Source organism: Thecamonas trahens (assembly GCF_000142905.1).
Source record: "Thecamonas trahens ATCC 50062 unplaced genomic scaffold supercont1.3, whole genome shotgun sequence".
NCBI classification, from domain to species: Eukaryota; order Apusomonadida; family Apusomonadidae; genus Thecamonas; species Thecamonas trahens.
In genome coordinates this window covers 633,267-648,694 of record NW_013657677.1, presented here as the reverse complement: position 1 = coordinate 648,694, position 15,428 = coordinate 633,267, and the positions used below count along the sequence as shown (strand labels likewise).

At 63.9% G+C, this 15,428-nt stretch overlaps 8 protein-coding genes across 8 annotated transcripts in view; 5 read left to right on the top strand and 3 right to left on the bottom strand.

Moving 5' to 3' along the window:
- The first annotated feature begins 69 nt into the window (after positions 1-69).
- On the top strand, positions 70-1,860 carry AMSG_00857 (EH domain-containing protein 3). Its single transcript, XM_013907121.1, has 2 exons — positions 70-175; positions 269-1,860. Exons 1-2 carry the CDS (start codon positions 85-87, stop codon positions 1,519-1,521), a joined length of 1,344 nt encoding a protein of 447 aa, XP_013762575.1. The 5' UTR covers positions 70-84; the 3' UTR covers positions 1,522-1,860.
- A 267-nt stretch (positions 1,861-2,127) lies between these two features.
- Positions 2,128-3,237, top strand: AMSG_00855 (uncharacterized protein; the record flags this gene model as incomplete). The annotated part of the gene is made up of 1 exon (XM_013907120.1): positions 2,128-3,237. One exon carries the CDS (start codon positions 2,128-2,130, stop codon positions 3,235-3,237), a length of 1,110 nt encoding a protein of 369 aa, XP_013762574.1.
- Positions 3,238-3,320: 83 nt separating this feature from the next.
- On the top strand, positions 3,321-4,340 carry AMSG_00854 (uncharacterized protein; the record flags this gene model as incomplete). The annotated part of the gene is made up of 1 exon (XM_013907119.1): positions 3,321-4,340. The coding sequence occupies one exon, from the start codon at positions 3,321-3,323 to the stop codon at positions 4,338-4,340; it is 1,020 nt and encodes a 339-aa protein (XP_013762573.1).
- Positions 4,341-4,350: 10 nt separating this feature from the next.
- Positions 4,351-6,992, bottom strand: AMSG_00853 (superoxide dismutase). Its single transcript, XM_013907118.1, has 2 exons — positions 6,909-6,992; positions 4,351-6,515 (listed from the first exon to the last, which is right to left on the bottom strand). The coding sequence occupies exons 1-2, from the start codon at positions 6,958-6,960 to the stop codon at positions 4,408-4,410; spliced, it is 2,160 nt and encodes a 719-aa protein (XP_013762572.1). The 5' UTR covers positions 6,961-6,992; the 3' UTR covers positions 4,351-4,407.
- A 426-nt stretch (positions 6,993-7,418) lies between these two features.
- On the top strand, positions 7,419-9,971 carry AMSG_00852 (tetracycline resistance protein). Its single transcript, XM_013907117.1, has one exon. It carries the CDS (start codon positions 7,804-7,806, stop codon positions 9,229-9,231), a length of 1,428 nt encoding a protein of 475 aa, XP_013762571.1. The 5' UTR covers positions 7,419-7,803; the 3' UTR covers positions 9,232-9,971.
- AMSG_00851 (uncharacterized protein) lies at positions 8,994-12,181 on the bottom strand (the record flags this gene model as incomplete). Its single annotated transcript, XM_013907116.1, has 3 exons — positions 8,994-9,400; positions 9,430-11,557; positions 11,659-12,181. The coding sequence occupies 3 exons, from the start codon at positions 12,179-12,181 to the stop codon at positions 9,277-9,279; spliced, it is 2,775 nt and encodes a 924-aa protein (XP_013762570.1). The 3' UTR covers positions 8,994-9,276.
- Positions 12,182-12,921: 740 nt separating this feature from the next.
- AMSG_00850 (serine/threonine protein kinase) lies at positions 12,922-13,703 on the top strand (the record flags this gene model as incomplete). The annotated part of the gene is made up of 2 exons (XM_013907115.1): positions 12,922-13,638; positions 13,680-13,703. 2 exons carry the CDS (start codon positions 12,922-12,924, stop codon positions 13,701-13,703), a joined length of 741 nt encoding a protein of 246 aa, XP_013762569.1.
- Positions 13,704-13,791: 88 nt separating this feature from the next.
- AMSG_00849 (uncharacterized protein) overlaps positions 13,792-15,428 on the bottom strand; it is a 2,273-nt gene continuing 636 nt past the window's right edge. The window contains exon 2 of the mRNA XM_013907114.1: positions 13,792-15,287. Coding sequence (XP_013762568.1) covers positions 14,336-15,287 — 952 coding nt within the window. The 3' untranslated portion in view covers positions 13,792-14,335. The remainder of the gene's footprint in view (positions 15,288-15,428) is intronic.

Below are 15,428 nucleotides of genomic sequence, written 5' to 3'. Positions count from 1 at the left end.
GTCCGTCACCACCAGAGAACCCCCCCCTCCCCCCCCCCTCACCTCACCTCACCTCACCTCACTCAACATACACACCTCCTCCCCATGTCCACTTCGTCGGGCAGCTCCCCCGAGGGGATGCCTGTCGCCGAGTCTATCCTCAACCGCATTCACGAACTCTACACCAGCGACAATGGTACGCCCTGCCTCCCCCCCCTACCCCCCCTCCCCCCTCCCCCTCCTCTCCCCCTCTCCCACCCGCGCCACACTCATGCCTCTCCGCATCCAGGACTGTTGAGCATCGCACGTGAGGCCGGATCACGGCTCCTTCCGCCGTCGCGCAAGGTTACTGTCGCCCTGATGGGCAACCACTCGTCGGGCAAGTCTTCGTTCATCAACTGGTACGTGGGGCAAGAGGTGCTCAAGACCTCGGTGGCCATCGAGACGCAGGGCGTCAACTTTGTCACCGCCGGCCACAGGCGCGATGTCATGCACGGGCCGGCGACGCTCAAGCTGTTCCAGCGCTTCCGTGGCTTGGATCAGTTTGATGGCCTCCTCCCGCACGTCGAGACCCATGTGGTCCCGTCGGACGCCAACGCCTTTCCGCTCCTCACCCTCATCGACACTCCAGGCCTTGTCGACGGCAACATGGCCTATCCGTTTGACGTCTCGCGAGTCCTTGAGTGGCTGGCAGCACGCGTCGACATGGTCTTTATCTTCTTTGACCCGCTCGGCCAGGCTCTCTGCAGCCGCACCATGTCGCTGATTAAGGCGCTCGACGCCCGCCACGCCGACAAGATCCGCTACGTCGCATCCAAGATGGACACCGTCGCTACCGAGGCCGACCGCTCGCGAGTTCTCATCCAGATCACCCAGAACCTCATGTCGCACATCTCGGCAAAGACCGCCCTCCGCCTCCCGTCCATCCACATCCCGGTCGACGGTGAGACTCGCGACGCGCCACTTCACGCTAACTCTATCTGGGAGCTTACTGACGAGATCGACGACCGCATCTCGGCCACTGTCCAGAACACCATCCGCCAGCTCAAGACAGACTCGCGCACCCTCTACGACCGCCTCCTCGCCATCCGCGACCGTGACCACGCCGCCATCACCGCCAACTGGAACGCATGGATTCGGAGCGGGTTCCTTCGCTTCTTCGCCTTTCTCCTCTCCGCTCTCGCCTCGCTCTTTGTCGCACACTCGCTCCGCCTCTTCCGCCTCGCCCTAGCTGCGATTCCGCTCTCGCCGTCGCTCTATCACACCGCTCGCGATGGCATCGACCTCCTTGACTCTGTCCTCCCGTACATCCTCCCCTCCGGTACCTCGTTCCTCTACCTTGTCCTTGGCCTCTACGCTGCTGCTGCGCTCCTCGTCCTATTTACTCGCTGGGCGTACACCTCGCGCCAGCCGACGCTCCCCGTCCACAAAATCGCCACCATCACCGCTGGCATCAACTTTCTTCGCACCCGCTGCCTCCCGCTGCCGGAGCAGCTGTACAACGAGTATTTTGCCGACTCGGTCGATAGGTCCAATCTGTAGACGGAAGCTTCCGCTCACACCACGCCTGCCATCTGCGCATGCTGCCAGAGCTACCATCCAACAATGCTCAGCTGGGCCGCAAAAAAAAGTGGCACCGGATGAGCACGGCTGCGCTCGACGTCGACACACTGTGGACCGCCATCTGCCCCAGCCGCGCTGCCACCCACGTCAGCGCCAGACCATCGGTCACCTCTGCATGCACTCCCGTCGCCAGTGCAAAGAGCATGGTCCCACAAACAAGCGGAAAGTTCTCCACCGCTTTGGTATACACGCGCGACTTCCGTCCCGCCATGTCAGATCCATCGATGTTAGCCCCTTACAGTACAGAATGGACCACAACTCGCGGGACCACAATGCCCAAGCCCGCACAATGACCCAGTCCGAGATAGCCCAAGACAGCCTTGCCCGTCGCGCTCGCAACAATGCCAGCCATGCCCACTAGCCAGGGTCCAATCCACGTGAGATCGCCACGTTCGCTCGCAGCCGGCCGACGACGCCACTCTCGTCTTCGACTTTGCCGCCCGCAGCCACAGGGCGTGGGCTCGCTGCGTGTCGTTTTGCTGCCCATTACTGCGATCCCCTCCTTCGCCATCTGAACTCGGCACCATGTCGCGGCTCTCGGTGCTCTCGGCGCTGAGATCACGGCCTCGGCTCGCAGCGCTGGCGGCTAAGCTCTACGCGGTTGCTGTTGACATTGATCGCTGGAGCTACAGCAGTGGGCTGAGACACAGATACACCTTTGACGGGCGCAAGGTCATTGCTGTCGGCAATGTCGAGTGGGGAGGGACCGGCAAGACGCCGATGGCTGCCTGGCTCGCATTGCGATACGCGTCAGCCGCGACTCCGCTCGCCATCGTCTCCGCCGCTCGCGACGAGGCCGCTATGCTCGCCACCGAGTGCCAGACGCAGCACGCCACCGTCGTCGCTGTCCCGCCAGGTGCCCGCAAGGCTGCCTACGCTGCTGCGGTGGTGCCAAGCGCCGTGTCGACGCTTGTCTTTGACGACGCCTGTCAGCACTGGCCGCTCGTCCCACACGTCGCCATTGGCATGGTCAACCCGCTCTCGCCGCATGGCATGCCCCATCCTCGCTGCGCAGCCCGTTCGCTTGCACCGCTCGGTACCCATCGCGAGCGAGCTGCGCGCTGGCTCGCCTCGCTCGACCTGGTCATCATCCACCACGCCCAGATCGCCGCGAGCGAGCAACGCCTCCCGGCCGCCATCTCCAACCTGGAAGCATATAGCGTCGCTCCAGACAAGCGCGTCTTCTCGCGCATGTCCGATCCCGTCTTCCGCCATCACACCGAGGCTGTCAAGGCACCATCGTCGCCACTTCTCACCTCGCCACTGCTACTCTCGGGCCTTGGCTCGCCACAGGCATTTGAAGCGACGATTGCTGCGTCGCTGCCCACGACATCGCACCTCGTCCACGCCATTTACGACGACCATCACGCGTGGACCGCTGCCGAAGCAAACGCGCTTGTTACAGACGCCGCCCACGCCGGGCATTCGGCTCTGCTGCTCTCGGCAAAAGACTGGGCGCGATCAGGAGGAGTACTTACAGCCGCGGCGGAGTCTGTCGGCCTCCCGCTAGTCACCGCGTCTGCCGTCCTCCAAATCTCGTCTTCAGCCACAGACTGGAGCGCCGCAGCGCAGGCGCAAGGTGCGGCGATAGTCGATAGTGTGACTGGCCTCTTGCCTGACGGCCGAAGCAGTTGATGGATTTGACGGGTCGGAATCCGGAACGCTCGTTTTTCCGTTGGCCAAGCCACCAGCCCCTCGACCCGACACACTCTTCGCCCATGCTTGCGCCGCGGTCGGCGACGAGCACGGCAGGCCCGCTTGACGAGCCTGTCTATGCCTTGGTCGAGGACGCGTTTACCTACCAGGATGGCTTGCCTGTCGCTTCTGCCATTAGCGAGATGGAGCCGTCGCCAACGTCGTCGCTGGGCGTGGTCGACCCGGCGGCATCGAGCCTTGCCACTCCGCGACTGGTCCGCCCGACCGAAATGACGTACGTTCGCATCCCGCACGCCAAGTCAGTGCTCGTCGGGCCAGTTGAGTCTGCCTTTGTTCGTGTCGCCCGAACCGACGCCGCCGTCCGCGCCTCATTCGCCCGGCAAGGCCGGCACTTGGCCTCGCCGCCTCTGCCCCCAAGCCACTCGCCAACCGTCACGCTCTCACGACACAAGACAACGGCGGCACCACCACGGCACCAGGCTCTCCAGCCTCCCGCCGCATCGGTGTACATCTTTCCCGACTCGCCGCAAGTCACGCTCTATTTGCGGCGGTCCGGATCGGCAATGTTCGAGCAGGTGGTGCCGAGCCAGCCGCTCGGCCTCAGCCTTGGCGACGAGTTCACCGCCAGTCTCGGCACCCGCACAGTGTTCAAAGTTGTGGCCCATCGGCTTGCGCCGCGACCGCAGTTCGCACTCCAGAGCCGTGGCCGCGGTACACGTGCGCTCAAGTGGTCGTCGTCAACACTCTCGAGGTACGAGGCTAGCACTGCCGCCGTCAGCGATGCGAAGTGGGTAACCGAAGCCACCGGCGCATCGCCGCTCATCCTCGAGTCGGACGACATCCTCGCTTCGTCGTCAGATGAAGACGCGCCGTCGCGCAACGATGCAACGACTGGGTCGCCGCCGATAGCCGTCTCTCTCAAGAGACCACGGTCGCCGCAGCCGCCGGTCGCGCGAAGGGTCCGTCGTCGGACGCGGCGCATCGTGCTGCCGCGGCCTACGCTTGTCCCGCGCGGCAGAGATCCTCCACCGTCGGCATCGTCCGGCAGCTCGTCATCGCAGGGCTCCCCAGCAGTGGTGTAGGTATGGAGGCGGGAGTGGGGTCGGTCTTTACCGAGATGCACTCGCAAAGGAAAGGGGAGCCAGGGACTCAGATAAAGTCAAGCTTGGAGTCCGGGGCGTTGGCCTTCTTCTTGCGCCAGAAGACGACACCAGCGGCGATGCCGGCAATAGCAATGACAATGACGACAGCAAGGATGACCCAGGTAGCCGGGTGGATCTTCTCGCCCTCGTCGACGGGCTGAAGGGCGAGGGTCCTCGGCCAGCAGTTGACGTCGCAGATGCCAATGACGCCAGCCGCGATCTTAACGCCTGCGTCGCCCGAGGCACCCGTGCCCTTGTCCGAGCCCGAGTGGAAGACGAGGGCGCGGCCGATGATCGAGTCGACACCGGACATCTGGACGCCGGGCACAACCATGTTAACGTAGCCGGTACCGTCCTTGTAAATGGCAAAGTTGCCGAGGTCGCCGTAGTGGCGGACGTTGGGCGGGAGGCCGTGCGCCACCGAGTACGGGTTGTAGTGCCCGCCGAGGTTGGCACCGGTGGCCGACGAAAGGTCACCGTTCTGGTGGACGTGGATGCCGTGGACCGACGAGGCCTGAAGACCCTTGACGATGCCGTAGATGCGGAGGTCCTTGTCCCCGTTGATCTGCTCAAAGTACATGGTCGCCTCAAAGCGCGAGTTCTTCGGCTCCTCGATCGACTGCATGACGGCAACCGCGCGGAAGGCCGGCGGCGGCGCCTCTTCGCCGGCATAGCCCGAGTTGATCTCGAGCGACGAGACAGCAGAGAGGCCGATGACGCCCACGGCGAGCCGCGAGCCGGCGTTGCCCGAAGGCGGGTTGCAGTCGTCGCGGTCAGCGTGGATGACGATGGCGCGGCCGACAACAGACCGCGGGCCGGTCAAGTCGATGAGGTCGCGGGTAAAGTCGGCCGGGAAAGTGTACGTGCCGTCTGAGGCCGCGGTGATGGTCCCGATGTCGCCGGCGTGGCGGGCGTTCGGCGAGCAGCCGTGCGAGACGCCGTCCGGGTTGTAGTGACCCATGGCGCCGGTGCCGTCCGCCACCGTCGGGTTGCCGTACGTGTGGATGTGGAATGCGTGGTCGCCCGCCGGGAGGCCGGAGACCGAACCGGAGATGGTCACCGGAGTGCCCGGGCCGTGAAGCTGCTCGAGGGTGACGAGGCCGGAGACGCCGGGCGCGTTTGACGTACCCTTGATGACGACCGTTACCTTGGCCGGCGCGCCGTTGGAGATGCCGATGGGGCCGGCGGCAATCTTGGTGCCAGCGGCGCCGGTCGGCTGCTCCCCGGTGTCCCGCCCGTCGTGCATGACTGCCGCGCGACCGATGATGTTGTCCAGGCCGGCGCCCATGTCGAGGAGGTCAAAGTCGCGCTGCGACGAGTAGACCGGTGACGTGCCGTTGGTCGAGACCACGTTGCCCATGTCGCCCATGTGGCGCACACCCATCGGGAGTGCATGATTCACGCCGGCCGGGTTGTAGTGTCCACCGGTTCCCGTGGCCTTGCCGTAGGTGTGGACGTGGAGCGCCCGCTGCTCGGCCTCGCCAAACGAGCCGGAGAGCCGCGGGTAGACGCGGACCTTGCCCGATGGCAGGTGCTGGAACCAGACCTTGCCGGCAACGTTGCGCCCGGCCCCGAGATCGTCGATGACAGCCACAGCCCAGGTTGTGTTGGTCCCGGTCGGGTTGCGGTAGTGCGCAAGCTGGGTGTCTGTGCCCGGGTCGACAACGCCGATAACGCACTGAGCAAGACGCGCGCCAGCATCGCCGGCCGTGCCGGTGCACGAGTCGGTGTTGGCATGGATGACCAGCGACCGCCCGATGACAGAGTTCACACCCGAGAGCTCGAGCAGGTCGCGCTCAAAGCTGCCCGGGAACGTGTACGTCCCGCCCGAGACCGAGATGTCACCGACGTCGCCGGCATGCCGGTCGGTCGACGGGTAGCATCCATGCGTCTTGTTGTGTGGGTTCCAGTGGCCACCGGCACCCTTGCCGCTCGTCACCGTCACGTCGCCGTAGGTGTGCACGTGGAGCGCGTGCAGGCCATCCGGCAAGTTGTTCACCGTTCCAGTAAAGGTCACCACGCCACCGACGCCTGCCTGCGACAGCTCAATCGTCCCGCTCACATCGTTGTCGCCCGCAGGCTTCAGCTCGCACGTAGCCTTGAGCACATCAGCACCTGCAGACAAAACAAAGACCAATGTGTGAGTTGCGGGCGCTACCGAATCTCCTGCCAACCCAGCACAAGCAGCCAGCGCAGCCTTTAACCACACGAGCGATGGCCGTATGACAGACCATACAGCCATACTGACGACAGGAGGATGAAACTCAACCACGCCCGAGCCATGCGCTGGGCACATGCAAGAAGCGTGGAGCGATGGAGGAGGAGGGAGCGGAGGGGAGGTGAAAGGACGCAAAATAAAAAAAATGCCCTCGCCCACAGTCCACGTTGCGGCGCTTTTTCGCCATCACCCGTCAAGGCCAAAACTGGGTGGGAGAGGGGGGGCGCAAGGTGACGGCATGCATGGGCTGAGGAGGTCGCTTGGTAGTAGGAGCAGGAAGTAGAACGTACCGCTTACGGCCGCAACAAGGGCAAGTACCACCACAGCATTCAGGAGCTTCATAGCTTCAAAGGTGTGGAAGAAAAGTATGCCAAGCTACGTCCTGCTCGGTCGACGTCTTGTCGCGGTGTGTCCGGCCAGAGAACGCTGCAAGGGTCTCGGCTGGCAATTCACGAGGAATGCGGAAAAATTGCTGATGATGCCGCAGCCCCCCCCCTCAAAACAAACTCTTGCTAGCCAAGACCGCCACTTGTCCCGCCTGCTTCCCACATAAAGCAAGCCAAAGATGCATCAACTGCCTGGCAAGGGCTGAAGCGTGGCTGTGCGAGCTGTACGTGCCTGCTGTAGTGAAGTTCCGGTTCCGGCTGACCGCCCACACCCGCCGCATCTTGCCGCCCCTACCCAACCACCACTGTCAACCAGCGACCATGATCATGACGACGACGCGGGCAGATGTTGATTACCATAATCACCGTGCCACAAAGCCATGATATGACATGTGTGTGACTCTCTCGAAACGACTCGCCTCCCGCCTCAACAAACGTATCCCACGTGCGTTTCCACGTGGCAAAGTCACGCGAGCAACCACACATAGCGGGATCCCCACGCGAGGCGAAGCGAGAGAGCGGACGGAGGCGAGCACACCTCACGCCAGCGTCAACCACGCCGTCACGCGAGTCGAGTATCAGTGGTTGAGCTTGGGCAGTGTGCATAGAGCTGTGCAGGCCGACTGTCGAAACGAGGTGACGGTATTCCCCACGAGTATACACGTCGCAGGTGTGAGTGTAGTTTGCTTGCCGGAAACGTAGCGAGATAATTGCTCACGCTCGATAGTTTGAACGGTGGTCAAGAGCGGCAAACGCAGTCATCGACGTATCAAGGCGCCGCAAGCTCTCCATCGCAACCATGCACGCCACAGCTACGCGTGCGGCTGTGACACCAGTCCCGTGGCGGGAGACAAGGTTCTGGATCTACACATTTGTGCTGCTGTCGTACATGGCGACGCTGATGCTGCAGATTGTGGCGACGGCGCAAATGCTGATTGCAGAGGTCTGTGAGCGCGGCCACTACGCCGACTGCGACTCGGACACGGTCTCGTCCAAGGCCGCGGTATGGACGCTGTACGGCGGCCTGGCTTCGTCGCTGACCGGCGTCGGCGTCTCGGGCACCGTGGGTGTGCTCTCGGACAAGTTTGGCCGACGCTGGGTCGTTGTCCTTCCTCTCGTCGGGCTGACGGCCAACACACTGACGCTGGCCTTGTTCAAGGCCTACTCCTGGCCGCTGTGGACCCTGGTCGCCATCTCGGGCGGGACCGGCCTGTTTGGCGGATCGCCCACCATGTTCATGGCCATCTACACCGCCGTCGCCGACATTGTGCCCGAGGTCGAGCGTTCTAAGAAGTTTGGCTACACCGAAGTCTCCCTCTACCTTGGCGTCATGGCCGGAACCTCCGTCTCGGGCATCCTCATCGAGCACTTTGACTACAAGACACTATTTGTGGCCATGACCGTGGCGGGAGCAGCGCTCACTCTCATCGCCGCCGCCATGCCCGAGACGCTCGCGCCATCGCAGAGGGTCGAGACCGTCTCGTGGGCCAAGGCCAATGTCTTTGGCGCGCTCGGTGTCATGACTCGACCGACACGGCTCGGTCCGTGGCCGGTTCTGGCAGGCCTTGGCCTCGCTTTCCTCCTCTCGTACGGCGCCATTGTTGCCTTTGGTTCGATCGTCATCCTCTACTCCAAAGTCAAGCTCCACTGGACACCGCGCGAGCTCGGCTTCTTCCTCGGCTCGCAGTGGATCATTCGCGCTGCCTGCGTCTCCATCCTCTCGCCGCTCCTGCTCCACACTCAGAACGTGCGGCGAATCACCCTGTTCTCCGTCATCGGCCTCTGCATGCAGGCCGGGTCGATGTTGACCTACGCACTCGCGCCCGACACCGGCATTATGTATGTCGGCTCAGCCATCGGTGGCCTCTCTGCTGTTGCCTTTCCGGCCATCCGCTCCCTCTTCTCGCTGGCAGTCTCTGCCAAAGAGCAGGGCGTCGCGCTTGCCGCGCTCTCCGCCGCCGAAACCGTCGCCAATATCCTCCTCCCTGCCTTTGCCTCTGGCTTTTACTCGGCCACCGACTCGTCGTGCCTGCCCTGCACCCTCTACGTCCTCGTAGGGCTCCTGCTTGCCGGCGCAGGCTGTGCCGCCGTCGCGCTGCGCTTCCTCTCGCCGGTTCTCGAGCTCACTCTCGACACACCCGACGACATGGACAACGTCTCTTCGGCGCAGGTCGAGTCGCGCCCGCTCTTGGCTCCAGTTGCAGTGCCAGAGCCGCTCGCGCCATGACCTCACGACGCGCGCGTCATGGCCGCAAGTGACCTGTGCGCGGCCTCATGCCACGATCGGTTGAGCGGCGACGGCGAGACCGACGGGTCCGGCGAGCCGCCACGCGCAATGGTCTTTGCTGCTGCTGAGAGCGAGAAGACCGACCGCACCCGAGTCGGCGATCCGCCACCTCGCATAGTCGGCGACGAGACCGTCGACCTTCGCAGCGTTGGGGCCAGCAGCCGCCGCGTCGCAGACGCTGGCGACGTTGACTCGTCAAGCCACCGCCGCCGCTCGTAGTCGCCGACCGACTCGGTCTCAGCATCACTGCTAGCGACCTGGTCTGGTCCGTACGCCTTGGACAACGCATGCAGGTCCGAGGCTAGCGCCGCCACCGCCGCAAGCTTGGCTCCGCGCGACGGCGACGCCACTGCAGCGCGGACCCGAGATCGCGACGCGTCGCGCAGACTCTTGGCTCGCCGTGACACACTGTCGTCGCGCTGGATCTGGGCCAGCGGCGACGCGCTGCCGTGGACCCTGCTCGACACCTGGTAGGCCTTGGTCGGCGAGAGCTGTGCTACCACTCGTGGGCCCAGTCCGCGCAGCCGCGAGTGGCTCTTGCTCAGCGTCACGCTCTCCAGATCGCGCATAGCTAGCGACCGCGCCACCACGCTTGCCGGCGCGTCGACATCCAGCGCCCGGAGCCGCGCAGACCGGTTGACCGAGAGCGAGGCTGTCGTAAACGGTGACTCGTGGACATGCCGCGGTCCGTGCGACGACAGTACCATTTGCGCCAGCTTGGATCCAGCACCGCGCGCCTTGCTCGCAGCGGCATGACTTGTCAGCTTGGCTGTGTCTGCCAGCTTGACATGCCCGGCATCGTGGCTGTACACTAGCCGCGTCCGCGTCTCCAGAAGCGCTTTGAGATTGAGCACCGGTGCCGCTACTCTCGGGCCCACCAGATCGCCGACTGCCAGCTCGGGCTCGTCTGGTGGGGCTGGTGCGCCAGTGGCCTCCTCATCCACCGTAGCCGGCTTGACGTCATGCACAGGTCTCGCCGGCTCTGCCGCCTGAGACACCTGCGGCATCGGCAGCTTGAGAATCTCAGCGACACAAGCGCGGATGGCATCAAACGTGTCGATCGGAAGCGCCGTCACGTCAACCGGCACAAGCGCAGCGTACTCTGGGCCGAGCTCGGGCGCATGCGAAAGCATCGAGAGCTCGCCGTTGGAGCCGTGGAAGAGCTTGATGAGGTTGTCGCTCTCCAGCATGCTCGCCCACTTCCACAACTTGTTGACTTTGAGCGTGTGCCGCCACTTGGGTGCCACACGCGCAAGCACCTGCCCAACATTGGAGAGCCGGATGCCTTCCGATGGCCCGCCGTTGTCAGCCGAGAGCTCGCCGGAGGCAATGAGATGGTTCTCAAACTCGCGGACAATGACAACAAACGTGTTGTATGTCTGCACATCGTGGACACTTCCGTCCGCCGTCCGCGCCCGCTCCTGCCAGCCGTCGTCATCTCGAGCTCGCTTCTTGATCGCCAGCGGAGCTGGCGTGGGTGTCGCTACTGTCACCGGTGACACGACCCTGGTTTGGCTCGGGCTTGCTGCTGTGGGGCTCGGCCTAGAGACCGTCGGCGCAACTTCGGCCACCGGCGATGCTGCCCGCTCCGGCTCTGGGGTGCGGGCGCTGATGCTGCGGGCGGCTGGCGATGAGACTGACATGTTGGGAATGGAGGACGCTGTTGAAGGCGGGGCGGTCTGCTCGTGAGCCTGCCACCACGGCACTTTGCCAAGCGAGACATAAACGTAGTCCCAGTTGAGCGATCCCAGCTCGTCGAGCGAAACAGGCGGCGACGGCTCAGAACTTGAGAGAGATCCGCCGCTCTCAAGCGAATCCTCATCCGACCACGATGCGGTCGCGTGCCACTCGTCGCGGAGCCAGCCTGAATCGTGCAGAGCGTCGGCAGCAGTGTCAACGTGGCCATGGAGCGACGATGCCCACGATTGGATCTCCCACGCGACGTCGTCTTCCTCAGGCTGCGCCGGCTCGCTGTCGCGGCAATCGGGCGAGCGCCAGAGCGAGATAAGCCCGCTGCGGACGGCGCATGTCACGTACTGTGCCATGAGAGCATGCGTGGAGACCGAGCGGTGGAGGAGCGGGTAAAAGACGCAAAAGTGGCGGACAACATCGGCAAGCGTGGGATGAAGAGTCCGATCGGCCCCATGGGCCCGCCGGAGTGCCAGGACTACTCGGACAAGTCGCGATGGCGGCAGGTCCTCGGGCGCCTCGACCGGGATCTCGAGCTCCGGCGCCACGAGAATGGTAGACGGCGCGTCACCTGGCCCTGTGCCACGACGACCGCGGCTGCTGCTGCTCTGGCCGTCCCGCACGCCGTGGCCATGACTGGCATCGTGACAAAAGGCACAGCTCGATCCGTAAACACACGTCCCATCACCGCTGCCAAAAAGTTGCGGCAGCCACGGTTACACTCGGGTGGAGCTCCGGCGCCGTGGATCCGCTCCCAGTCGATGACATGATCGACCTGGCGATCCAGGAGCGTGGTGCGGACGGCTGTCGAGCGAACGCACACCGTGCACACGCCCAGCTGCGAGAGCTTGGCCAAGCCATAGACAAAGTCCGAGTCTGAAGAGAGCAGCACAACCGTGATCTGCGGCTCGCCGGCCGATCGTGCACTCGCTGCCTGGCAGGCCATCATCATCATGTCGACGAGTAAGACCTTGTCCGCCGTCTCCTTCTTGCGAGAAAAGGGCACGTCAACCAAATGCACGCCATTTGCCACCATACTGTTCCTTGTCCGCTTCACCAACGCCGTCGTATCGCAGTATGCCTTGATGGAAGCCAGAGGACCAAATCCCGAGAGTGCCACCGTTAGCCGCTGTACCGTGGCATGAATGGCTCCTGTCCGAGGCGAGAGGTTCTCCAAGTCCCAGAACACATACACAGACATGATCCACAAACTCTGTCCCAAGAACAAGTTAGATGTGAATGCGAATGTGTGTGTGTGTGGGTGGGTGGGTGGATAGCGGGGGTGGGAGGTGGCGTCGAGTGTCGTAGAGTGGGTGCCCTTGTCGAGTCCGTTGAGTCGAGTCGTTTGAGGGGAGATCCGTTAGCGGACGGTGCGGCGGCAGTGGCTGCGCTGGCTGCGGCAGCGACAGACGCATGCAATCACATGTAGGCGCCAGATTCATCATAATGGACGGCTACACATCCAAGTCGGGGATCGGAAGCATGGATCCATGTCAAACTCGGCAGGCCCTGAGGGGTGCGCCGTGTGATGGGCGGCGCCGTAGTGATGGTCAGTTGGGAGAAGGGAGGGGGTATGCCGCACCACTCAACTCGCTACACCCCGCAGGCACGGCAAGCCAGTCCAAAGACAGAGGCTCATCGGCCGACATGGACAACAACGAAGATAGCTATGTGCCTGGGGTGTATCGCATCGGACAGCTGTGCGGTGGCGGGAGCGAATGGACCGAGCGGAGGGCAGAGCGAAGGGCCGACAGCTCGCCCGCCACCATACTCACACTGGCTCATGCCATGGGACGAGAGCGATATGTGACTGATCGATTGGAAGCACTTTGTGCTGCGCAGAGCCTTGTGAGCTCTCCGTTTGTGGGCATGCCTCGCGTACTGGACTATCACAGCACAGATCGCGCTCTATATGTTGTTGTCGAGCCGCTGGATACCCACATGGCTCTGGTTGATGTCATCCGCGGACGGGATCCGGCAGGCGTGGCTGTCGATGAAATGGCGGCTGGCGTGATGCGGCAAGTGCTGAGTGCGCTGATGCACTTGCACGAGTTGGGGGCTGTGGTTGGCGGCCTCATGCTCGACGACCTGCGTGTACCGCCGCTGGGGCGGCGTGGCGATCTCGCGGTGCCCACTGTGGTCCTTGTCGGTGCCCTGCTCCCGCTCGTTCGAACACAGCCCGCTAACATCGAGGCCTGGACTGGGTACCCGCTCACTGTTGCGCCCGAGGTCCTCCGCGGCGACGAGGTCGGCCCAGCGGCGGATGTCTGGTCGGTCGGCGTCCTCGTCTACCTGCTCATCACCGGCTCGTATCCGTTTGCCATCTCCAACTACGAGGACCTGTACGAGTCTATTCTCAACGCCGACTACGAGCCGCTGCCGAGGCAGGAAGCCAAAGAGACCGACCTCTCCATGCGCGATCATGCAATCCAGTTTGTGGAGCAGACGCTGGTCGCCGACCCGGCCAGTCGCCTCTCGCCGCGCGACGCGCTCAGCCACCCATTCCTCACCCACGCGCCGCCACCAAGCACCCGCGTCGAGCTAGAGGATGTGCCGCGGGCGGCCCACAGTGAGCAGGCGCGCCCCGCGCTCCGCGCCACCCGCGCTGCGCAGCTTGTCCTCCGCGCCTCGCTCGAGGTGGCGCGGACTGAGGAGCTGGTCGAGGCCACTCGCGATGCGGTCCTGCTCGGGGAGACGAGCCTGCCACCGGGATCCAGCGATAGCAAGCTTCTTGCCGAGCTCATGCAGGAGTGGTACGCCGAGCACGGAGCAAGCCGTGGCCACCGCCGCTTCTCTGCCGCCGACCCGCGCCCATTGCCGTAGTTGCTTTACCACTCGAGATGCTCGACCTTAAGCTTGATGTTGCCGCCGGTGACGCACTCGCCGGTATTGGCGTCAAAGGTCCACCCGTGGCGCGGGCACTTGATGAGGCCGTTGCAGACGACGGCGGTGGTGAGGTCCTCGCCGGCGTGCGGGCAGTAGCGCTGGAACTTGACGTTGGGCAGCGCTGGATGCGTGATCATCTCAGAGACCTTGCGCTCCTCCACGAGTGCCTCGGTTTGGATCGGCCGGTTGCCGTAGCGGAGGTACGACATAAAGTAGAGGTCAAAGACGTCCGGGTCGCGGGCAAGACGAATGCGGTTCGACAGCAGCGCCTCCTCCCACCCGAGCGGGATCGAGCCCGGAAGCGGCGCCACAATGGCGCGAAGGAGCCACTCGGGCACCCAGAGCGAATACTCGACAGGACGATCGTTGTCGGACGCCTGCCACTCCGCCTGGGTCACGACGGTGGGCTTGATGCCTGCGTTCCAGGCCACGACGTAGGCCGTCGGCTCACCGCGCGCCGGCTCGGCAATCAACCGCCACACCTTGCGGAACGATGAAAGGGTGACGAGGTGCTTGTTGGTCTTGTGCAGGCCGGCAAAGTAGGCCTGCAGCATGTCCAGGTCGACGCTGACGTCGGCCGCCGGATCGACGGCGATGCCGCCGGGCTGTGCGATCTCGAGCGCGCGCGCCTCGCGGTACTCGGCCATGCTCCACTCGTCGCGGGTGCCGTCAAAGGCGAGGCGGGCGTCGGGAAAGGCGAGGCCGTCGCCGGGCGTGAGGTGGTGGACGACAACATCAGGCATGGCCTCGGCAAACTCGTGAGCAATGGCCGACCACGGGAAAAGATTGTCGTCTCGCCGTTGTTGTAGCTCTCGAGCGCTGGGTCGAGGAAGACCGGCGGTCCCGCCGCCGGGAGCAAGACCTTGGCCTGGGTCGCCTCGGCCTTCATCACCAGAAGATCGTAGAGCATGGTCCGGATCTGCTGCGTCTTCTCGGCCTCGACCTCGGGCGAGTACGCGTAGCAGTTGGGGTACCACATTGCGCCCGAAAACTGGACCGAGAGCACGTCGACGTTCGTCGGGAGCTCCGAGAGCCGGGTGTTGCAGTCGTTGAGGTGCAAAAAGGTCGCCGGTGTGCCGTCGCCGCAGAGCGCCTGCAGGAAAATCGCCGAGTCCTCCTTGTGTGAGACGTCCAGGTAGACCGTCGCCGTCAGCCGCGGCGCCAGCTCGGCCGACTCGCCGTGGCCAAGCTTGATGAACGAGCTGAAGCCGAGCTCGCGAAGCTCCTCCTCAAGGCCGCCGGACCGGTACGCCGGGAGTACAATGGTGATGCTCTTGTCGAGCTTGGGCAGGACCGTCCGATCAAAGTGATCCTCGTGGAGATGCGAGATGAACAGAAAGTCAAAGTCAGACTCGATCACCGTGTCGAGGAGGAATCGGTTGTTTGGCGAGGGGAACCAAGAGGTGAACGCCTGGAAGAACCTGCGCAACAGCATAGCATGTAACAGCATGTAACCGTGTGAGCTGCTGCAAATCGCCCGCCGCATCTTACCTCCCTTCCTCATGATGCTACCCCCCTTCCTCATGATACTAAAGCTCACCGTTCCCGGGTCAAACCCCCCC

Coding starts and splice junctions, on each gene's coding strand:
- AMSG_00857 (XM_013907121.1), top strand. CDS start 85: ATGTCCACTTCGTCGGGCAGCTCCCCCGAGGGGATGCCTGTCGCCGAG. Junction 176..268: donor ACTCTACACCAGCGACAATG/GTACGCCCTGCC, acceptor CTCCGCATCCAG/GACTGTTGAGCATCGCACGT.
- AMSG_00853 (XM_013907118.1), bottom strand. CDS start 6,960: ATGAAGCTCCTGAATGCTGTGGTGGTACTTGCCCTTGTTGCGGCCGTA. Junction 6,516..6,908: donor CCTTGTTGCGGCCGTAAGCG/GTACGTTCTACT, acceptor TTTTGTCTGCAG/GTGCTGATGTGCTCAAGGCT.
- AMSG_00852 (XM_013907117.1), top strand. CDS start 7,804: ATGCACGCCACAGCTACGCGTGCGGCTGTGACACCAGTCCCGTGGCGG.